General features: G+C 50.3%; 1 protein-coding gene across 1 annotated transcript; it reads right to left on the bottom strand.

The window, feature by feature from the left end:
* Nucleotides 1-861: 861 nt before the first annotated feature.
* LOC139249762 (collagen alpha-1(XI) chain-like) lies at nucleotides 862-23,529 on the bottom strand. The gene is made up of 5 exons (XM_070872552.1): nucleotides 23,403-23,529; nucleotides 22,569-22,736; nucleotides 7,643-7,856; nucleotides 1,900-2,062; nucleotides 862-927 (listed from the first exon to the last, which is right to left on the bottom strand). Exons 1-5 carry the CDS (start codon nucleotides 23,527-23,529, stop codon nucleotides 862-864), a joined length of 738 nt encoding a protein of 245 aa, XP_070728653.1.
* Between the last annotated feature and the right edge of the window lie 732 nt (nucleotides 23,530-24,261).

Below are 24,261 nucleotides of genomic sequence, written 5' to 3'. Positions count from 1 at the left end.
ATATTTTGGCCTTGGAGGAAGTGCAGTGTAGATTTACCAGGATGATACCTGGACGCCAAGGGTGGAATTACAACGTGAGATTGCACAAATTAGAGTTGTATTCCCTTTAAAGTTTAAAGAGTGATATCATTGGATATATTCAAGAGGGAGTTAGATATGGCCCTTACGACTAAAGGGATCAAGAGGTATGGAGAGAAAGCAGGAAAGGGGTACTGAGGGAATGATCAGCCATGATCTTATTGAATGGTGGTGCAGGCTCGAAGGGCCGAATGGCCCACTGCACCTATTTTCTATGTTTTTTCTATCTATGACTGCCTGCCTCTCTTCCGCGGTTACATCCGGGCCAGGATATCCCTGGAGATGGAGCACGCGGTGTCCACCGGTACGCTCGCGGTCTTCCGCGAGAGGTGGGCACCGGAGAGATTGGAGTGCATCATCACCCCCGGCAACCAAATTTTAATTTGATTTTATATGTTTTAAAGTTCTAATTGTTTTATTGCCGGGTTCTCAGTGTCCCCCCGAGTCAGGGGGCACTTGTATAATTGGTCTCTCGGTGCCCAAAAAAAACACATAAAAAAACACAAAAAAACACAAAAAAAGGGCACTTGTTTGAAAGTTTTGGAGTGTCTCACCCCCCCTTTAATGAGAGGACCTTTGATTTAATTGTTTGTTTGTTCACAACAAAAGAGTTGTAGAGCTGGAGGAGGTTAGAGATAGAGATACAAACTGACTTAGTACGCTCTCAATTGTTGACTATCAGAGAGGCCATGGAGGGATTTGAACCCAAGGATGAGAATTTTAAAATTGAGGCATTGCCGGACCGAGAGCCAATGTAGGTCAGCGAGCACAGGGAGTGATGGCTCAATCCATGGTCGGATAATAAGAGAAGGCATGATGGGTGAACTGCCGTTCCTTTCGCTGGATTTCCTGAGGAATTGAGAATCCTTTTCAGTACAGATTATAAGGACAGAGTTAGATACAAAGATTCCTGGCAGCCCAACATGGTCTTTGGTAAATGAATATTCAACAGCAGAAACTCCTCCTTGCCACTCCTCTGAAATGTATTGGCGAAAACCACTGAGCTGGAACATCACCTGCTCAGGTGTGTACTGGTATTTTGGGCTGTATAAACTTGAGCTCATCCAAAACCCTGCTGTCCGTGTCCAAACTCACCCAACACCTCTTTGACCTTTTGGTCACCTGTCCTAATATCTCCTTCAATGGCTCTGTGTCAGATTCTGTCTGATTTATGCCCCTGGGACATTTTACCTCATCCATGCCTCTAGACCTGACTATTCCAACGCACTCCTGGCTGGCCTCCCACGTTCTACCCGACATAAACTAGAGGTGATCCAAAACTCGGCTGCCCCGTGTCCTAACTCACACCCAGTCCCGCTCACCCATCACTCCTGTGCTCGCTGACCTACATTGGCTCCTGGATAAGCAATGCCTCGATTTCAAAATTCCCATCCTTGTTTTCAAGTCCCTCCATGACCTCACCCCTCCCTATCTCAGTAATCTCCTCCAGCCCCACAACCCCCCCGAGATGTCTGCGCTCCTCTAATTCTGCCCTCCTGAGCATCCCTGATTATAATCGCTCCACCATCGGTGGCCGTGCCTTCTGTTGCCTGGGCCCCAAGCTCTGGAACTCCCTCCCTAAACGTCTCCGCCTCTCTACCTCTCTTTCCTCCTTCAAGACGCTCCTTAAAATGTACCTCTTTGACCAAGCTTTTGGTCTCCTGCCCTAATATCTCTAAATGTGGCTCAGTATCACACTTTGTCTGGTTAACGCTGCTGTCAAGTGCCTCGGGAGGTATGACTATCCTAAAGATGCTATATAAATGTAATTTGGTGTGATTAGGTAAGGTTTTGCCAGTCGGTGATTTTAACAGCTGTTACCTCATACACTTCTTCATCCAGGATCCTGGTACCAAACACCACGATACCGTTCGTATCCAGCACGGCATTGTTACTCCGCGGCAGGCCTTTTGTGGTTTTCTTTTTACAGTCCACGATCATCGTGACATTCTTCTTCTGTACACTGATGGCCACACGATGCCACCTGGGAAAAGCAAAGCCACATTCATTTGTTGTGATGTCTACACTTTACTTGCACTTGATTCAGGAAGTTATGATGAATGATACAAAGATGGAAGGAAAAGCAATGTGTGAGGAGGACACAAAAAATCTGCAGAAGGACATAGACAGGCTCAGTGAGTGGGCAAAAATTTGGCGGATGGAGTATAATGTGGGAAAGTGTGAGGTTATGCACTTTGGCAGAAAAAAATCAAAGAGCAGTTATTATTTAAATGGAGAAAGATTGCAAAGTGCTGCAGTACAGCGGGAGCTGGGGGTACTTGTGCATGAAACACAAAAGGATAGTATGCAGGTACAGCAAGTGATCAGGAAGACCAATGGAATGTTGGCCTTTATTGCAAAGGGGATGGAGTATAAAAACAGGGAAGTCTTGCTACAGTTGTACAGGGTATTGATGAGGCCACACCTGGAGTACTGCGTGTAGTTTTGGTTTCCATATTTACGAAAGGATATAGTTGCTTTGGAGGCAGTTCAGAGAAGGTTCATTCAGTTGGTTCCGGAGATGAAGGGGTTGACTTATGAGGAAAGGTTGAGTAGGTTGGGCCTCTACTCATAGAAGTTCAGAAGAATGAAAGGTGATCTTAGCGAAATGTATAAGGTTATGAGGGGGCTTGACAAGGGGAATGCAGAGAGGATGTTTCCACTGATGGGGGAGACTAGAACTAGAGGGCATGATTTTAGAATAAGGGGCCACCCATTTAAAACTGAGATAGGAGAAATTTCTTCTCTCAGAGGGTTGTAAATATGTGGAATTAGCTGCCTTAGAGAGCTATGGAAGCTGGGACATTGAATAAATTTAAGACAGAAATAGACAGTTTCTTAAACGATAAGGGGATAAGGGGTTATGGGGAGCGGGCAGGGAAGTGGAGCTGAGTCCATGATCAGATCAGCCATGATCGTATTAAATGGCGGAGCAGGCTCGAGGGGCCGTATGGCCGATTCCTGCTCCTATTTCTTATGTTCTTATTATGTTCTTTATAAAACATTGGCTTGGCCCCAGCTGGAGACAAGTGTCCAATTGTGGGCACCACACTTTAAGAACAAAAGTACATAAGAACATAAGAATTAGGAACTGGAGCAGGCCATCTAGCCCCTCGAGCCTGCTCCGCAATTCAACAAGATCATGGCTGATCTGGCCGTGGACTCAGCTCCACTTACCCGCCCGCTCCCCGTAACCCTTAATTCCCTTTAGGTTAAAAATATATCTATCTGTGACTTGAAAACATTCAATGAGCTAGCCTCAACTGCTTCCTTGGGCAGAGAATTCCACAGATTCACAACCCTCTGGGAGAAGAAATTCCTTCTCAACTCGGTTTTAAATTGGCTCCCCCGTGTGAGGATGTCCAGGCATGCAGAGGGTGAAGATGATTTACTCGCATAGCAAAAATAGTGAGGAACCAAGGGTCTAGTGAGAGCGAGGAACTTAAAGTAATTAATGTCAGTAGAGAAAAGGTATTTGGAAAACTATTGGGACTGAAAGCCAACAAATCTCCTGGGCCTGACGGCCTACATCCCGGGTTCTGAACAAGGTGGTTGCAGAGATAGTGGATGCATGTGAAAGTTGATAGTTGTGATAGAGATAGTTGTGATCTTCAGAAATTCCCTCGATTCTAGAATGGTCCCAGTGGATTGAAAGGTAAATGTGACACCGCTACTCAAGAAAGGAGGGAGAGAGAAAACCGGAACGACAGGCCAGTTAGGCTGACATCAGTCATCGGGAAAATGCTGGAATTCATTGTTAAGGAAGTGGTATCAGGGCACTTAGATAATCATAACATGATTAGGGAGAGTCAACATGGTTTTATTAAAGGGAAATCGTGTTTGACAAATTTATTATAGTGTTTTGAGGATGTAACAAGCAGGGTAAAGGGGAGCCAGTGGATATGGTATATTTGGATTTCAAAAAGGCATTTGAAAAGATGACACACAAGGTTATTACAAAATATAAGGGTTCATGGGATTGGAGGTAATGCATTAGCATGGAAAGAGGATTGGTCAATGGACAGAAAACAGAGAGTAGGGATAAACGGCTCTTTTTCAGGTTGGCAGGCTGTAACTAGTGGGATGCCACAGGGATCAGTGCTGGGGCCCCAGCTATTTACAATCTATATTGATGACCTAAATGAAGGGACTGAGTGTAATGTATCCAAGTTTGCTGATGATACAAAGTGAGGTGGGACAGTAAGCTGTGAGGAGAACACAAAGTCTGCAAAGGGGTATCGACAGGTTACATGAGTGGGTAGTAAGGTGGCAGATGGAGTATAATGTGGGGAAATGTGAGGTTATTCACTTTGTTAGGCAGAATAGAAAAACAGAATATTTTTTAAATTGCGAGAAACGTAAATGTTGACGTTCAAGGATATTTTGGTCAACTTGTACAGGAACGCAATTCGAAAGGCAAATGGCATGTTGGCCTTTATTACAAGGGGGGGTTGGAGTACAAGAGTAGGGAAGTCTTGCTACAATTGTACAGGCCCTTCGTGGGGCCACACCTGGAGTACTGTGCACAGTTGGGCCTAAACTCATTGGACTTGAGAAGAATGAGAGGTGATCTCATTGAAACATACAGGATTCTGAGAGGGCTCGACAGGGTAGATGCTGAGAGGTTGTTTCCCCTCTCTGGAAAGTCTAGATCTAGGGGACTTAGTCTCAGGATCAGGGGCCAGCCATTTAGGACTGAGATGAGGAGGAATTTCTTCACTCAGAGGGTGGTGAATCTTTGCAATTCTCTGCCCAAGAGAGCTGTGAAGGCTGAGTCTCTGAGTATATTCAAGGCTGAGATCGATAGATTTTTGGACTCTAAGGGAATCAAGGGATATAGGAATTGGGTGGGAAAGTGGATTGCAGATCAGTCATTATCTTATTGAATGGCGGAGCAGGCTCGAGGGGCCGAATAGTCTAATCCTGCTCCTATTTCTTATGGTCTTATGTAAAATGGTTCCAGGGATGAGAGACTTCAGTCACGTGGATAGACTGGAGAAGCTGGGGTTGTTCTCCTTAGAGCAGAGATGGTTAAGAGATTTTTTGAAGCGGTAACCAGGAGGATCAATGAGGGCAATGCGTTAATGTGGGAAAGAGCTGGAAAGTGGGATTGGGCTGGGTGGCTCTTTGTCGGCCGGACACGATGGGCCAAAATGGCCTCCTTCTGCGCTGTGAACTTCTATGATTCTGTGATTCCTCCTTTAAGACGGTCCTTATAACCTGTCTCTTTGACCAAGCTTTTGGTCACATGTCCCAATATCTCCTTATGTGGCTCGGTGTCAAATTTTGTTTGCAACGTATCACTACGTTAAAGGCACTATATAAATGCAGGTTGTTGGTGGCCCTCAGCAGTACGCCGAGCGAGGGTTCTTGTGCTGTTACATACCAGGGAATGGAAGTCAGTGCCTCGGGGCATTTCCAGAGACACAAAGACGGGAAGAAGGACTGACTGCGTGTTTTCACCATTCCAGCTCCCACATTCAATTGAGAACAAATGTGACTTTAAATATTAATTTAAAAAATGAATTGACTGGAAAAGTGAATTTTGCATACTCACGAACACAGTGGGTTAGAATCATTGAATCATAGAATCGGCCCGTGCTGGCTCTGTGACAGAGCGATCCAATTAGTCCCACTCCCCGCTCTTTCCCACAGCCCGGAAAATTTCTCCCCTTCCAGTATTTATCCAATTCCTGTTTGAAATTTACTGTTGACTCTGCTCCCACCGCCCTTTATAAATAAATATATACAAATAAAAAGAACAGGAAGGCCGTGTCTGACTAACTTGATTGAATTTTTCGAGGAGGTAACCAGGAGGGTCGATGAGGGCAGTGTGTACGATGTAGTGTATATGGATTTTAGCAAAGCTTTTGATAAGGTCCCACATGGCAGACTGGTCACGAAGGTTAAAGCCCATGGGATACAGGGCAAAGTGGCAAGTTGTCTCAGAGGCAGGAAGCAAAGGGTAATGGTCGATGGGTGTTTTTGTGACTGGAAGGATGTTTCCAGTGGGGTTCTGCAGGGCTCAGTGCTGGGTCCCTTGCTTTTTGTGGTACATATCAATGACCTGGACTTAAATGTTGGGGGTATGATTAAGAAGTTTGCAGATGATACTAAAATCGGCCGTGTGGTTGATAATGATGAAGAAAGCTGTGGACTGCAGGAAGATATCAATGAACTGGTCAGGTGGGCAGAACAGTGGCAAATGGAATTCAATCTGGAGAAGTGTGAGGTAATGCATTTGAGGAGGGGCTAACAAGGCAAGGGAATGCACATTAAATGGTAGGACACTGAGAAGTGTAGATGAACAAAGGGACCTTGGAGTGCAGGTCCACAGATCCCTGAAGGTAGCAGGCCAGGTAGATAAGGTGGTGAAGAAGGCATACAGAATACTTGCCTTTTGTTAGTCGAGGCATGGAATACAAGAGCAGGGAGGTTATGCTTGAACTGTATAAAACACTGGTTAGGCCACAGCTGGAGTACTGCGTGCAGTTCTGGTCACCACATTACAGGAAAGATGTGATTGAACTGGAGAGGGTACAGAGGAGATTTACAAGAATGTTGCCTGGACTGGAGAATTTTAAATCAAGAGGAAAGATTGGATAGGCTGGGTCTGTTTTCTTTGAACCGGAAAATGCTGAGGTGTATAAAATTATGAGGGGCCTGGATAGAGTGGATAGGAAGGATCTATTTCCCTTAACAGAGGGGTCAACAACCAGGGGGCATAGATTTAATGTAATTGGTAGAATGTTTAGAGGGGATTTGAGGTGAAACGTCTTCACCCAGAGGGTGGTGGGGGTCTGGAACTCACGGCCTGAAAGGGTGGTAGAGGCAGAAACCCTCACCACATTTAAACAGTACCTGGATGTGCACCTGAAGTGCTGTAACCTGCAGGGCTACGGACCGAGAGCTGGAAAGTGGGATGAGGCTGGGTAGCTCTTGGTCGGCCGGCACGGACACGATGGGCCGAATGGCCTCCGTCCGTGCTGTACATTTCTACGATTTAATGGGCATGTGCAAAATGATAAGCGGTTTGATATAGTAATTAGGGAGAAATTGTTTACACTGACAGAGCGATCCCATCAGTCCCACTCCCCGCTCTTTCCCCACAGCCCGGCAAATCTTTCCCCTTCCAGTATTTACCCAATTCCCGGTTTGAAAGTCACTATTGAATCTGCTCCCACCGCCCTTTCAGGCAGCGCGTTCCCGATCACAACAACTCGCTGCGAAAACACATTCTCCCCATCTCCCCCTCTGGTTCCATCGCCGATTATCGTCAATCTGTGTCCCTCTGGTTACCGGCCCTCCTGCCCCGGGGAACAGGTTCTCCTGATTTACTCGATCAAAACCCACGATTTTGAACCCCTCGATTAAATCTCCCGTTAACCCTCTCTGCTCCATGGAGAACAACCCCAGCTTCTCCAGTCTCTCCCCGTCACTGAAGGCCCTCATCACTGGGACCATTCTGGTCAACCCCCTCTGCACCCTCTCCAGGGCAGCAAGTGAACATTAAACATAGTGTCAGACATGGACCTTGGGGATGTGTGACCCGCGACTCACTCACTTGTTATCGGCGAGATTGGTGGTGCCGAATATGGGATAGTCTTCAGGAGCTGGTCGACCATTCTGGTCCTCGTACAGGAAGACGGGAGATCGTCCAACCTCCATCCCCAACTGCTGCACGCCTTGCTCATTATAGATGGACAGCAGGAAGGCCTGAGTATTCCTCTTGGGTTTTAAGGTCACTAAGATGGAGAAATCACTGGGGAATCGGCCATCTGGGGGAAGAGAGAAACAAACAGAAGGTTCGGTAACTCAAAGCATGGAGGTGCATTTCCCCAGCACCTTTACCCACCACAGGAAGTCCCAAAGCACTTCACAGCCAATGAGCGACAATGTTTTGAAGTGCAGTCACTGTTGTAGTCTAGGAGACCTGAATTTACACACAGCAAGATCCCACAAACAGCAATGTGCTAATGACCAGAACATCCGTGTTAGTGATGTTGATTGAGGGATAAATATTGACCAGGCCACCAGGCAGAACTTCCCTGCTTGTCTTCGAAATAGTGCCATGGGATCTTTTGCATCCAGCTAAAAAAAGCACAGGCCCTTGGTTTAATGTCTTATCGGAATGATGGCCCCTCCGACAGTGCAGAGCCCCCACGGTACTGCCCCTCCGACAGTGCAGAGCCCCCACAGTACTGCCCCTCCGACAGTGCGGCGCTCCCTCAGTACTGCCCCTCCTACAGTGTGGCGCTCCCTCAGTACTGCCCCTCCGACAGTGCGGCGCTCCCTCAGTACTGCCCCTCCGTCAGTGCGGCGCTCCCTCAGTACTGCCCCTTCGACAGTGCTGCACTCACTCAGTACTGCCCCTCCGACAGTGCAGCACTCCCTCAGTACTGCCCCTCCGACAGTGCGGCACTTTCTCAGTACTGCCCCTCCGACAGTGCGGCACTCCTTCAGTACTGCCCCTCCGACAGTGTGGCGCTCCCTCAGTACTGCCCCTCCAACAGTGCTGCACTCACTCAGTACTGCCCCTCCCTCAGTACTGCCCCTCCGACAGTGCGGCGCTCCCTCAGTACTGCCCCTCCGACAGTGCGGCACTCCCTCAGTACTGCCCCTCCGACAGTGCGGCACTTCCTCAGTACTGCCCCTCCGACAGTGCAGCGCTCCCTCAGTACTGCCCCTCCGACAGTGCGGCACTGCCTCAGTACTGCCTCTCCGACAGTGCAGCGCTCCCTCAGTACTGCCGCTCCGACAGTGCGGTACTCCCTCAGTACTGCCCCTCCGACAGTGCGGCACTCCCTCAGTACTGCCCCTCCGACAGTGCAGCGCTCGCTCAGTACTGACCCTCTGACAGTGCAGCGCTCCCTCAGTACTGCCCCTCCGACAGTGCAGCGCTCCCTCAGTACTGCCCCTCCGACAGTGCAGCGCTCCCTCAGTACTGCCCCTCCGACAGTGCAGCACTCCCTCAGTATTGCCCTGAAGAGCAGTAATTCCCTGCTGAAGCCTGTGTGTGGTGAGATTGGGTGGATAAAACCATGCTGAGCTGGGATTGTGTTGGAATTGCTGGGGTGATGTGAACACTCGGCAGTGTGTCCTATTGAACGGGAAAGATGAAAGCAGCAGGGTGTGAGCAGACGGCGGAGAGGCTGTCCCACTGCTGCTGGGTCTGGAGGATCAGCGGCCACTGTTTGCCAGACTGCGGGGAGTGCGAGCAGGGGAGAGACTAGTCAAATCGATCAATTAATATTGCAGTGGTTTCATTGATTGGTGAAGACATGGATCGATATCTCATTGATTGGTGGAGACATGGATCGATATCTCATTGATTGGTGGAGACATGGATCGATATCTCATTGATTGGTGGAGACATGGATCGATATCTCATTGATTGTTCGAGAGATGGATCGATATCTCATTGATTGGTGGAGACATGGATCGATATCTCATTGATTGGTGGAGACATGGATCGATATCTCATTGATTGGTGGAGACATGGATCGATATCTCATTGATTGGTGGAGACATGGATCGATATCTCATTGATTGGTGGAGACATGGATCGATATCTCATTGATTGGTGGAGAGATGGATCGATATTTCATTGATTGGTGGAGACATGGATCGATATCTCATTGATTGGTGGAGAGATGGATCGATATCTCATTGATTGATCGAGAGATGGATCGATATTTCATTGATTGGTGGAGAGATGGATCGATATCTCATTGATTGGTGGAGAGATGGATCGATATCTCATTGATTGGTGGAGACATGGATCGATATCTCATTGATTGGTGGAGACATGGATGGATATCTCATTGATTGGTGGAGACATGGATCGATATCTCATTGATTGGTGGAGACATGGATCGATATCTCATTGATTGGTGGAGACATGGATGGATTTGACGGGCTCTCTGGACCTCATGTGACTGAGATGTGAAGCAGCGCGGAGTTGGCTGCGAAAGTTCCCTCTTCATTCGTTCCTTTGAATATTGCAAACGAAAAACACTGAATGTTTTGACGGATTTTATCGAGTAAATCAGGAGAAACTATACCGCAGGCAAGGGGGTCGGTGACCAGGTTTAAGGTAAGGGCGGTTTACAAATAGGGGAACGGGGTAAGGGCGGTTTGGAAAGATCACGGCGAAATACTGCCCCTCAGTACTGCCCCTCCGACAGTGCGGCGCTCCCTCAGTACAGCCCGTCCGACAGTGCAGCACTCCCTCAGTACTGCCCCTCCCTCAGTACTGCCCCTCCGACAGTGCGGCGCTCCCTCAGTACTGCCCCTCCGACAGTGCAGCACTCCCTCAGTACTGCCCCTCCGACAGTGCGGCACTCCCTCAGTACTGTCCCTCCGACAGTGCAGCACTCCCTCAGTACTGCCCCTCCGACAGTGCGGCACTCCCTCAGTACTGCCCCTCCGACAGTGCAGCGCTCGCTCAGTACTGACCCTCTGACAGTGCAGCACTCCCTCAGTACTGCCCCTCCGACAGTGCGGCACTCCCTCAGTACTGACCCTCCAACAATGCTGCACTCACTCAGTACTGCCGCTCCCTCAGTACTGCCCCTCCGACAGTGCGGCGCTCCCTCAGTACTGCCCCTCCGACAGTGCGGCACTACCTCAGTACTGCCCCTCCGACAGTGCAGCACTCCCTCAGTACTGCCCCTCCGACAGTGCAGCACTCCCTCAGCACTGCTTCTCCGACAGTGCGGCGCTCCCTCAGTACTGCCCGTCCGACAGTGCAGCACTCCCTCAGTACTGCCCCTCCGACAGTGTGGCGCTCCCTCAGTACTGCCCCTCCAACAGTGCTGCACTCACTCAGTACTGCCGCTCCGTCAGTACTGCCCCTCCGACAGTGCGGCGCTCCCTCAGTACTGCCCCTCCGACAGTGCGGCACTCACTCAGTACTGCCGCTCCGTCAGTACTGCCCCTCCGACAGTGCAGCACTCCCTCAGTATTGCCCTGAAGAGCAGTAATTCCCTGCTGAAGCCTGTGTGTGGTGAGATTGGGTGGATAAAACCATGCTGAGCTGGGATTGTGTTAGAATTGCTGGGGTGATGTGAACACTCGGCAGTGTGTCCTATTGAACGGGAAAGATGAAAGCAGCAGGGTGTGAGCAGACGGCGGAGAGGCTGTCCCACTGCTGCTGGGTCTGGAGGATCAGCGGCCAATGTTTGCCAGACTGCGGGGAGTGCGAGCAGGGGAGAGACTAGTCAAATCGATCAATTAATATTGCAGTGGTTTCATTGATTGGTGGAGACATGGATCGATATCTCATTGATTGGTGGAGAGATAGATCGATATCTCATTGATTGGTGGAGAGATGGATCGATATCTCATTGATTGTTCGAGAGATGGATCGATATCTCATTGATTGGTGGAGAGATGGATCGATATCTCATTGATTGGTGGAGAGATGGATCGATATTTCATTGATTGGTGGAGAGATGGATCGATATCTCATTGATTGGTGGAGACATGGATCGATATCTCATTGATTGGTGGAGAGATGGATCGATATCTCATTGATTGGTGGAGAGATGGATCGATATCTCATTGATTGGTGGAGAGATGGATCGATATCTCATTGATTGGTGGAGAGATGGATCGATATCTCATTGATTGTTCGAGAGATGGATCGATATCTCATTGATTGGTGGAGACATGGATCGATATCTCATTGATTGGTGGAGAGATGGATCGATATCTCATTGATTGGTGGAGACATGGATCGATATCTCATTGATTGGTGGAGACATGGATGGATTTGAAGGGCTCTCTGGACCTCATGTGACTGAGATGTGAAGCAGCGCGGAGTTGGCTACGAAAGTTCCCTCTTCATTCGTTCCTTTGAATATTGCAAACGAAAAACACTGAATGTTTTGACGGATTTTATCGAGTAAATCAGGAGAAACTATACCGCAGGCAAGGGGGTCGGTGACCAGGTTTAAGGTAAGGGCGGTTTACAAATAGGGGAACGGGGTAAGGGCGGTTTGGAAAGATCACGGCGAAATAAAAAAAAATTAAACAGTGAGGTCAGAAGGGGGCAGGTAGCTGATTGGTTGCGGCGACCTGGCCCCTCCTTCTCCAGCACACGCTGAGCACAATGGCTCTGACCTCTCTGACCTCTTCCTCCTTCCACAAAATGGACCTCTGACCTTCCCAATGCCTGCCTCAAGCCAAGCCTCGGATCACTTACCATCTCACTGAAGGGCGCTGCTCAGAGCCGAGCTTACGGGCCACATTTCGCCGTAGGCAACTAGGCCCATACAGCAGTGCCTGGTCTCCAGTCGTCTTGGACCCCCTTGCCACTGGACCAAGACCTCGCTCAGCTAAGCCCGTGTGTAGCTGGTGTGCAACGACCACCCCATGTTAAAAGAACTCACACACAGGCATCTTCCAATCCGTTAACATGAAGTTCAGGACCTGGAACGTCGGGACCCTCATGGACAACCCCAACAGTGACAGGCCGGAACGTTGCACCGCCATAGTTGCCCGGGAACACAGACACTTCGATGTTGACATTGCCGCCCGAAGCGAGACCCGGCGAGCAGGGGAAGGCCAGCTCAAGGAACAAGGTGGAGGTTACACCTTCTTCTGGAAAGGGAAACCAGAGGCACAATGCCATCTCCATGAAGTCAGCTTCGCCATCATGAATGAGTTGGTCGACCACCTCAGAGACTCCCCCTGTGGGGTTAGCGAACGTCTCATGACTCTCTGACTCACCCTATCCCGGAACCAGTGCACCACAGTCATCAGTGCTTATGTCCCAACACTCGATGCAACAGGTGAGGCTAAAGAGGGTTTTTACTCCAGCTTCGAAAAATCCTTGTCCCGCGTCCCCACGGGCGACAAGCTGATCCTCCTCGGTGACTTCAACGCCAGGGTCGGCAAGGACACAGCCCTCTGGGGAGGTGTGATTGGCAGAGAGGGGGTAGGGAAAGCCAACCCCAGCGATACCCTACTCCTGACAAACTGTCCAGAGCACGACCTTGTCATCACCAACACCTTGTTCCACCAGAGGGACAAGTACAAGGCATCGTGGCAACACCCTCGCTCCAAACACTGACACCTGCTCGACTGTCATCTTCCGAGCCAGGGATCGCAAGGATGTGCGCATCACCCGCGCCATGACAGGAGCTGACGACTGCTGGACAGACCATCGCCTAATCCGATCCATCATCGACATTAAAAAGCCCCAAAGCAGAGGGGACAGCAGAAGCAGTACCGCAAAAAAAGTCAATGCCGGGGCACTCCAAGACCCAGCTAAGAGAGCCCTTTACAGCCCAGCACCTCACAGCTAACCTGGCGACCCTTGATGACCCTGAGATGCTGAATGACCACAGCGCTTGGTCTGCCCTCCAGGCCTCTATAACCAGTGTCTGTGAAGAGACACTTGGTCACACAACCAGGAAACACCAGGACTGGTTTGATGAGAATGATCAGGAGATCCAGGAGCTAATAGATCGCAAGCGCAGGACATTTCTGAACCTAAAGCAACAACCCAACTCGGGAGCAGCAAAGCAGCTTTACAGATGGCTCAAGGCTGAGGTCCAACAAAAAACCCGGGACCTAAAGAACAGGTGGTGGGTGGAGAAAGCCCAGGAGATCCAGCAACTGGCCGACAGCCATGATGTGTGAGGATTCTTCATCGCAGTCAAGGCCACCTATAGCCCAAGCACCCAAGGCCCCACCCCAATGCTGGCCAAGAACGGGGAAACACTCATCAAGGACACCGAGGCTGTCAGGGCCCGCTGGAAGGAGCACTTTGAAGATCTCCTCAATTGAGACTCTGCCTTTGACTCGAGTGTTCTCGACTCCATCCCGCAGCATGCGACCCACCACCACCTCAGTAAAACCCCAGCACTGCACGAGGTAGAAAAGGCCATCCGTCAGCTGAAGAACAACAAGGCATCGGGAGCGGATGGAATCCCTGCTGTGGCACTAAAGTATGGCGGAGAGGCACTGTTGACACAGATACATGACCTCATCTCTCTCATCTGGAGGGAGGAGAGCATGCCGGGAGATCTCAGAGATGCAGTGATCGTGACCATCTTTAAAAAGGGACAAATCCAACTGCGGCAACTACAGAGGAATCTCCCTGCTATCAGCCACTGGGAAAGTTGTCGCTCGAGTCCTCCTCAAACATCTTCTCCCTGTGGCTGAGGAGCTCCTCCCGGAGTCACAATGCGGATTTCATCCCCTACGGGGCACACCGGACATGATTTTTACAGCGCCAACCCTTATACATGGCCTTCTTTGACCTTACAAAGGCCTTTGACACTGTCTATGGAGCGTCCTCCTCTGTTTCAGCTGCCCCCAAAAGTTTGTCACCATTCTCCGCCTGTTCCATGACAACATGCAGGCCATGATCCTTACCAACGGATCCATCACAGACCCAATCCACATCCGGACCGGGGTCAAACAGGGCTGCATCATCGCACCAACCCTCTTCTCAATCTATCTCACTGCCATGCTCCACCTCACAGTCAACAAGTTCCCCGCTGGAGTGGAACTAAACTACAGAACCAGTGGGAAGCTGTTTAACCTACGCCCGTCTCCAGGCCAGGTCCAAGACCGTCCCAACCTCTGTCGTCGAGTTACAGTACGCGGACGATGCCTGCGTCTGCGCACATACAGAGGCTGAACTCCAGGACATAGTCAACATCTTCACCGAGGCGTACGAAAGCATGGGCCTTACACTAAACATCAGTAAGACAAAGGTCCTCCACCAGCCTGTCCTCGCCGTACAGCACTGTTCCCCAGTCATCAAGATCCACGGCGCGGCCCTGGACAACGTGGGCCATTTCCCATACCTCGGGAGCCTACTATCAGCAAGGGCAGACATGAACGATGAATTTCAACTACGCCTCCAGTGCAACGTTCGGTCACTGAGGAAAATAGTGTTCAAAGACCAGGCCTCAAATCTGCCACCAAGCTCATGGTCTACAGGTCTGTAGTAATACCCACCCTCCTGTATTGCTCAGAGACATGACCATGTACAGTAGACACCTCAAGTCGCTGGAGAAATACCACCAACGATGTCTCCACAAGATCCTACAAATCCCCTGGGAGGACAGACGCACCAACGTTAGCGTCCTCGACCAGGCCAACATCCCCAGCATCGAAGCACTGACCACACTCGACCAGCTCCGCTGGGCAGGGCCACATTGTCCACATGCCTGACACAAGACTCCAAAAGCAAGCGCTCTACTCGGATCTCCTACACGGCAAGCGAGCCCCAGGTGGACAGCATGGATGGAGGATTAGCTAACTAACAGAAAACAGAGTCGGGATAAACGGGTCATTTTCTGGTTGGAAAATGGTAACTAGTGGGGTGCTGCAGGGGTCGGTGCTGGGGCCTCAACTATTTACAATCTATATTAATGACCTGGATGAAGGGACCGAGTGTAATGTAGACAAGTTTGCTGATGATACAAAGATGGGTGGGAAATCAAATTGTGAGGAGGACACAAAAAATCTGCAAAGGAATATAAACAGGTGAGTGAGCAAAAATTTGACAGAGTATAATGTGGGGCATGTGAGGTTATCCACTTTGATTAGAATAATAGAAAAGCAAATTATAATTTAAATGGAGAGAGATTACAAAATGCTGTATTACAGAGGGACCTGGGGGTCCTTGTACATGAAACACAAAAGGTTAGTATACAGGTACAGCAAGTTGTTCAGGAAGGCCAAGGGAATGTTGGCCTTTATTGCAAGGGGGATAGAGTATAAAAGCAGAGAAGTCCTGCTACAACTGTACAGGATATTGGTGAGGCCACACCTGGAGTACTGCGTGCAGTTTTGGTCTCCGTATTTAAAGAAGGATATACTTGCATTGGAGGCTGTTCAGAGAAGGTTCACTCGGTTGATTCCGGAGATGAGGGGGTTGACTTATGAGGAAAGGTTGAGCAGGTTGGGTCTCTACTCATTGGAGTTTAGAAGAATGAAGGGTGATCTTACTGAAACATAAGATTATGAGGGGGCTCGACAAGGTGGATGCAGAGAGGATGTTTCCCCTCGTGGGAGAATCTAAAACTAGGGGGCATAGTCTCAGAATAAGGGGCCGCACATTTAAAACTGAGTTGAGGAGGAATTTCTTCTCTCAGAGGGTTGTAAATCTGTGAATTCTCTGCCCCAGAGAGCTGTGGAGGCTGGGTCATTGAATATATTTAAGGCGGAGATAGACAGATTTTTGAGCGATAAGGGAGTGAAGGGTTATGGGGAGCGGGCGGGGAAGTGGAGCTGAGTCCATGATCAGATCAGCCATGATCATATAGAACGGCGGAGCAGGCTCGAGGGGCCGAATGGCCGATTCCTGCTCCTATTTCTTATGTTCTTAATAATTGGATCGCTTTGTCACAGAGCCGGCATTGGCACGATGGGCTGAATGGCCTCTTTCTGTGCTGTCTGATTCGAGGATCAAACCTTCCTGTGTTCAGGTGAGTCTGCGAGCATCAAGGATGCCACCAATCCCTGTGAAGGAAACAGCACCTCCCAAACCCGCGACCTCTACCACCTAGAAGGACAAGGGCAGCAGGTGCATGGGAACACCACCACCTCCACGTTCCCCTCCCAGTCACACACCATCCTGACTGGGAAATATATCGGCCGTTCCTTCATCGTCGCTGGGTCACAATCCTGGAACTCCCTCCCTAACAGCACTGTGGGAGCACCTTCACCACACGGACTGCAGCGGTTCAAGAAGGCGGCTCACCACCACCTTCTCAAGGGGCAATTAGGGATGGGCAATAAATGCCGGCCTTGCCAGCGACGCCCACATCACCAGAATAAATAAAATACAACTGTTTTGCCTCTGAAAATGTTACTCACCGAGTGAAAGCACAACCACAGTGGGAACTGTTATACAAAGGGCTGGAAGCTATGTTGCCGTTTATATGAAGCTCGGGTCAGACCCCGTGTGGACCCTGTGTCCAGTCCTGGGCCCCGCCCCTCGGGGAGGGTATATCGGCCTCGGAGAGGGAGCAGCCCAGATTCACCACAATCATACCGGGGCTGAAAGGGTTTTAAATGATGAGGACAGGCTGCACAGACTGAGCTTGTGTTGCCTTTAGTTTAGAAGATTAAGGGATGATCTAATTGGGGATTTTAAGATGATCAAAAGTGTTCAATAGGGCAGATACAAAGCAACCATTCCCTCGGGTGGGGGGAGTCCAGAACAAGGGGCAGGACCTTACAATGAGAGCCCGGCCGTTCAGGGTGATGTCAGGGAGCACTTTGTCACACAGCGGGCGGTGGGAATCGGGAACTCGCTCCCCCCAACAGGCTGTGGGAGCTGGGGGTCAATTGCAAAATTTCAAAACTGAGATTCATCGATTTTTGGTGGGTAAAAGTACTGAGGGTAAAAATTTGGCAGATGGAGTATAATGTGGGAAAATGTCAGGTTATCCACTTTGGTAGGAAGATTCGAAAAGCAGAATATTGTTTAACTGGAGAGCGACTACAGAATGCTGCAGTACAGAGGGACCTGGGGGTCCTTGTACACGAAACACAAAAAGTTAGTATGCAGGTACAGCAAGTGATCAGGAAGACAAATGGAATGTTGGCCTTTATTGCAAGGGGGATAGAGTATAAAAGCAGAGAAGTCCTGCTACAACTATACAGGGTATTGGTGAGGTTACACCTGGAGTACTGCGTGCAGTTTTGGTCTCTGTATTGAAGGAAAGATATACTTGCATTGGAGACTGTTCAGAGAAGGTTCACTCGGTTGATTCCAGAGATGAGGGGGTTGTCTTATGAGGAAAGGTTGAGTAGGTTGGGCCTATACTCATTGCAGTTTGGAAGAAAGAGAGGTGATCTTATTGAAACATAAGATTATGAGGGGGCTCGACAAGGTGGATGCAGAGAGGATATTTCCCCTTGTGGGGGAATCTAGAACAAGGGGACAGTCTCAGAATAAGGGGCGACCCATTTAAAACTGAGACGAGGAGGAATTTCTTCTCTCAGGGGGTTGTAAATCTGTGGAATTCTCTGCCCCAGAGAGCTGTTGGGGCTGGGACATTGAATATATTTAAGGTGGCGATAGACAGATTTTTGAGCGATAAGGGAGTGAAGGGTTATGGGGAGCGGGCGGGGAAGTGGAGCTGAGTCCATGATCAGATCAGTCATGATCTTATTGAATGGCGGAGCAGGCTCGAGGGGTCAAATGGCCAACTCCTGCTCCTATTTCTTATGTTCAAAGGCGGGTAAATGGAGTTAAAATACCGATCAGCTGTGATCTCATTGAATGGTGGAACAAGCTTGTTCCTATGGGCTGTTCCTATTTTTTGGAGCTGGTTAAAGCTGTGGGGATTTTAATACAATATTGTACAGTCTATGGCCGACATTAAAACTGGTTTATTGTGACCTGTCGTCCAGTTATTTTCTTTTATCCCTGTCCGCAGGCTTACTTCTGTTGTGTAGCTTCCTTGGCTGGAGAGCAGCTCGTGTCTGTGTTCGGCCCGTATCCTGCCAATAATCGCCGGAACAGCTTCAAAACACTTTTATGATTTTCACATCAAAGGATGCTCTGGGAGTAATAAAGGCTGCAGCTATTGACTTTATTGAGAATAGTTTCCCGCACTGAACAGTTTTATGCTCCCTTCTTGACACCAGCACAATGAGAAAATAGGACAGAAATCTTGGAAAAGGAGATCTTTCAGCCCCGCGAGGAAAAAGACGAGGCCCATTCAGCCCCTCGAGGAAAAGGAGTATGCCCATTCAGCCCCTCGAGGAAAAGGAGTATGCCCATTCAGCCCCTCGAGCCTGTTACACAGGAACAGGAGGAGGCCATTCAGCCCCTCGAGCCTGTTACATTGGGAACAGGAGGAGACCATTCAGCCCCTCGAGCCTGTTACACAGGAACAGGAGGAGGCCATTCAGCCCCTCGAGCCTGTTACACAGGAACAGGAGGAGGCCATTCAGCCCCTCGAGCCTGTTACACAGGAACAGGAGGAGGCCATTCAGCCCCTCGAGCCTGTTACACAGAAACAGGAGGAGGCCATTCAGCCCCTCGAGGAAAAGGAGTAGGCCCATTCAGCCCCTCGAGCCTGTTACACAGGAACAGGAGGAGGCCATTCAGCCCCTCGAGCCTGTTACATTGGGAACAGGAGGAGACCATTCAGCCCCTCGAGCCTGTTACACAGGAACAGGAGGAGGCCATTCAGCCCCTCGAGCCTGTTACACAAGAACAGGAGGAGACCATTCAGCCCCTCAAGCCTGTTACACAGGAACAGGAGGAGGCCATTCAGCCCCTCGAGCCTGTTACACAGGAACAGGAGGAGGCCGATTAAGCCCCTCGAGCCTGTTACACAGAAACAGGAGGAGGCCATTCAGCCCCTCACGCCTGTTACACAGAAACAGGAGGAGGCCATTCAGCCCCTCAAGCCTGTTACACAGGAACAGGAGGAAGCCCATTCAGCCACTCGAGCCTGTGACACAGGAACAGGAGGAGACCCATTCAGCCCCTCGAGCCTGTTACACAGGAAAAGGAGGAGGCCATTCAGCCCCTCAAGCCTGTTACACAGGAACAGGAGGAGGCCATTCAGCCCCTCGAGCCTGTTACACAGACACAGGAGGGGCCATTCAGCCACTCGAGGCTTTTACACCGGAAGTGGAGGAGGCCATTCAGCCCCTCGAGCCGGTAACACAGGAACAGCAAGGGACCCATTCAGCTCCTCGAGCATGTTACACAGGAACAGGAGGAGGCCCATTCAGCTCCTCGAGCCTTTTATACAGGAACAGGAGGAGGCCCATTTAGCCCCTCGAGCCTGTTACACAGGAACAGGAGGAGGCCCATTCAGCCCTTTGAGCCTGTTACACAGGAACAGGAGGCCCATTCAGCCCCTCGAGCCTGTTACAGAGGAACAGGAGGAGGCCCATTCTGCCCCTCGAGCCTGTTACACAGGAACAGGAGGAGGCCATTCAGCCCCTCGAGCCTGTTACACAGGAACAGGAAGCCCATTCAGCCACTCGAGCCTGTTACACAGGAACAGGAGGAGGCCATTCAATCCCTCGAGCCTATTACACAGGAACAGGAGGAGGCCATTCAGCCCCTCGAGCCTGTTACACAGGCACAGGAGGCACATTCAGCCCCTCGAGCCTGTTACACAGGAACAGGAGGAGGCCATTCAGTCCCTCGAGCCTGTTACACAGGAACAGGAGGAGGCCCATTCAGCCCCTCGAGCCTGTTACACAGGAACAGGAGGAGGCCATTCAGCCCCTCGAGCCTGTTACACAGGAACAGGAGGAGGCCATTCAGCCCCCCGAGCCTTTTATACTGGAACAGGAGGAGGCCCATTCAGCCCCTCGAGCCTGTTACACAGGAACAGGAGGCACATTCAGCCCCTCGAGCCTGTTACACAGGAACAGGAGAAGGCCATTCAACCCCTCAAGCCTATTACACAGGAACAGGAGGAGACCTTCAGCCCCTTGAGCCTGTTACACAGGAACAGGAGGAGACCATTCAACCCCTCGAGCCTGTTACACAGGAACAGGAGGAGGCCATTCAACCCCTCGAGCCTATTACACAGGAACAGGAGGAGGCCATTCAGCCCCTCGAGCCTGTTACACAGGAACAGGAGGAGGCCATTCAACCCCTCGAGCCTATTACACAGGAACAGGAGGAGGCCATTCAGCCCCTCGAGCCTGTTACACAGGAACAGGAGGAGGCCATTCAGCTCCTCGAGCCTGTTACACAGAAACAGGAGGAGACCTTCAGCCCCTTGAGCCTGTTACACAGGAACAGGAGGAGGCCATTCAACCCCTCGAGCCTATTACACAGGAACAGGAGGAGGCCATTCAGCCCCTCGAGCCTGTTACACAGGAACAGGAGGAGGCCATTCAGCCCGTCAAGCCTGTTACACAGGAACAGGAGGAGGCCCATTCAGCCCCTCGAGCCTGTTGCACAGGTACAGGAGGAGGCCCATTCAGCCCCTCGAGCCTGTTGCACAGGTACAGGAGGAGGCTCCTTAACCCCCTCGAGCCTGTTATACAGGAACAGGAGGAGGCCCCTTCAGCCCCTCAAGCTTGTTACACAGGAAAAGGAGTAGGCCATTCAGCCCCTCATGCCTGTTACACAGGAACAGGAAGAGGCCCATTCAGCCCCTCGAGCCTGTTATACAGGAACAGGAGGAGGCCATTCAGCCCCTCGAGCCTGTTATACAGGAACAGGAGGAGGCCATTCAGCCCCTCGAACCTGTTATACAGGAAAAGGAGGAAGCCCATTCAGCCCCTCGAGCCTGTTCCCCCATTGAATGAGATCATAGCTGGTCTATATTGTAACTCGATACACCCATTTTGGCTCCATATCCCTTTATACATTTGGCTCGCAAAACAATTCGACTCTCAGACTTAAAATCATGATTTGGGTTAGGAACTACTGCTGTTTGTGGGAAAGAGTTCCACATTTCTACCACCCCCTGTGTGAAGAAGTGTTTGCTAACGTCTCTCCTGAATGGCCTGGTTCTTGCCCGACCCTAGTTTGCCCACCAGCAGAAAAAGTTTTTCTCTAACAACCCTATCAGTTCCTTTCAAAATGCTAAAACCCTCAATCGCATCACCCCTTACCCTTCTATATTCCAATGAATAGCTAGTTTATGTAATGTCTCCTCATAATCCAACCTTTGGTTACCTTCTGGTGCATCTGTACTGCACTCCTTCCTCGGCCAATATATCCTTTCTAAGTCCTGTGCCCGTATAAAGCTCGGGTCACACCCCGTGTGGACCCTGTGTCCAGCCCTGGGCCCTGCCCCTCGGGGAGGGTATATCGGCCTCGGAGAGGGAGCAGTGCAGATTCACCACAATCATACCGGGGCTGGAAGGGTTAAATCCCGAGGGCAGGCTGCACAGACTGAGCTTGTGTTCCCTCGAGTTTAGAAGATTACGGGCGATCTGATCGAGGTGGTGAAGATCATTAAAGGACTCGATAGGGGAGAGCGAGAGAAACTATTCCCTCGGGTGGGGGAGTCCAGAACAAGGGGCAGGACCTTACAATGAGAGCCCGGCCGTTCAGGGTGATGTCAGGAGCACTTCTTCACACAAAGAACTCTCCGGTTTAACGGGACGGGTTGGGAATCGGGCGACGAACTTGTGCTGCCAGTCAGTGTGTCGGTAATTATAATATTTTAATGAGGCCGCGTGCCTCAGACTCGGGTAGCCTTGTGGATTTAATGTCTGTGGCCGTGTCTCCCAGAGTTGGTGCAGGGTTGACCACGGCAGGTACATTCCTGTGGGCTAGGAGGAGCAGGAGTGATTCCTCCCCCGGCCCCCAAGCTAACCCGCTTTCCCCCCACCGCAATCGGACACCCTCCCCGATCAATTCAACCCACCATCTCCCCCCCCGCCTCCCCTGAAAGAGCGAGGCCTCTCTTTCTGAGTAGCTGCACACAGCGATGGTACCAAACCCGCTTTGCCCCCTTGTTGTCCCTTGCCCACCGCTGCTCACTCCCGAGTCTCGGCTGCTGTCTGCGGTGACGTACCTGGATATAATTGCTTGGTGGGAGCGCTGAGTTGGGCAGTCTTGGTCACTCTGTATGCCACATCCGGCCCCTGCGTGTTCCTTCGGTTCTTGCAGTACCCGGGCGTTTTGACAATTCCCTCTGGCAAATTCTGAAGGCCTAACGCTTGTAGAACGTCAACAGGATCAGCTGTGAATCGAGGAAGCAACAACACACCGATATTAATCAAACGCGTGGGGGATGGTAAAGGAACAAGAACTTACATTTCTATAGTGTCTTTCACAACCTCAGCACGCCCCAAAGCGCATCTCAGCCAATGAGGTACTTTTGAAATGCAGTCACTGTTGTACAGTAGGAAATGCAGCAGCCAATTTGCGCCCAGCAAGCTCCCACACACAGCATGGTGATAATCACCAGATTAACTGTTTTAGTGATTGCAATGTATTTGCTTCATGGGTTCTTTGCTTAATAATTCATAACAACACATTGATATTAAAAACTAGTTGGTTTATTTGCAAAGGTTTAACAATCACACTACACATTACTAGTTTATCCACTAGGCTCACAACTGCATACCTCATCGTGGATGACCTGAAACGAACTGGCTGGGGTTTTATTGAGTCTTGTGAACATCACGTGACTGGCTAAGCCACACACAATGCAACAGCTCCACAACTATTTTAAATAAACAGATAAAGCCGAGTGCCCCCATATTAAAGGAACAGTAGAACACACAAATTAACAAATGAAACTTTAAATGGAACTTTAACCAATCAAATTAAAATTTGGTTGCCGGGGTGATGATGCAGTCCAGTCCCTCCAGCGCCCACCTCTCACGGAAGGCCGCGAGCGTACCGGTGGACACCGCGTGCTCCATCTCCAGGGACACCCTGGCTCCAATGTAAACACAGGACAGAGGCAGGCAGTCGGGCCGAACAACCCCCTCAACCGCCCGCTGCTTGAACCGGTTAATGGTGCCCATTGGCCGTGCCCAGGAGCAGTCCCACGAGGAGGCCCTTGGACCTGCCCGCTCTCCTCCGCACAGGGTGCCCAAAGACAACAGCTCTACAAACCTGTGGGCATTCTCACAGTGCATACATAAGAAATAGGAGCAGGAGTGGGCCATACGGCCCCTCGAGTCTGCTCCACCATTCAATAAGATCATGGCTGATCTGATCATGGACTCAGCTCCACTTCCCTGCCCGCTCCCCATAACCCTTTATCCCACATACATTACAGGGATAAATATTGGCCCGGACCCCTGTTCATCTTCAAAATAGTGGCATGGGATCATTTGCGCCCAGCTGAGAGGGCAGAAGGGGCCATAGGTTTAGGTCTCATTGTCGAAGGGACAGCAAGCAGAGAGTAGTAGTTTCTCAGACGGGAGGGAAGTGTACAGGGGTGTTCCCCCGGGGGTCGGTATGAGGATCACTGCTCCTTTTGATATATATTAATGAGCTGGACTTGGATGTACAGGGCATCATTTCAAAACTTGCCCCGAAATTCAGAACTGCAGTAACAGATTTCAGGTGGAAACAGACAGACTAATGAAATGGACAGACATATTGCAGATGGAACTTAATGCGGAGAAATATGAAGAGATGCATTTTGGTCGGAAGAATGAGAGGCAAAATAAACGAAATGGCACAATTCACAAAGGGGAGCAGGAGCAGGGAGGCCTGGGGATATGTACACAGAGGGGAGGAAAAGCAAT

Source organism: Pristiophorus japonicus, unplaced genomic scaffold (assembly GCF_044704955.1).
Source record: "Pristiophorus japonicus isolate sPriJap1 unplaced genomic scaffold, sPriJap1.hap1 HAP1_SCAFFOLD_331, whole genome shotgun sequence".
NCBI classification, from domain to species: Eukaryota; Metazoa; Chordata; class Chondrichthyes; family Pristiophoridae; genus Pristiophorus; species Pristiophorus japonicus.
Note: the sequence above shows the minus strand (reverse complement) of the source record. Positions and strands in the feature narration are given on the sequence as shown.

Bases quoted from the DNA above. Each gene is read 5' to 3' on its own strand.
- LOC139249762 (XM_070872552.1), bottom strand. From the start codon at position 23,529: ATGGGCACCATTAACCGGTTCAAGCAGCGGGCGGTTGAGGGGGTTGTT. The intron at 22,737-23,402 runs GTACGCTCGCGG...CTCGATTCACAG, and splicing joins GGAGCACGCGGTGTCCACCG to CTGATCCTGTTGACGTTCTA. The intron at 7,857-22,568 runs GTACGTCACCGC...CTCTTCCCCCAG, and splicing joins CACCAAGCAATTATATCCAG to ATGGCCGATTCCCCAGTGAT.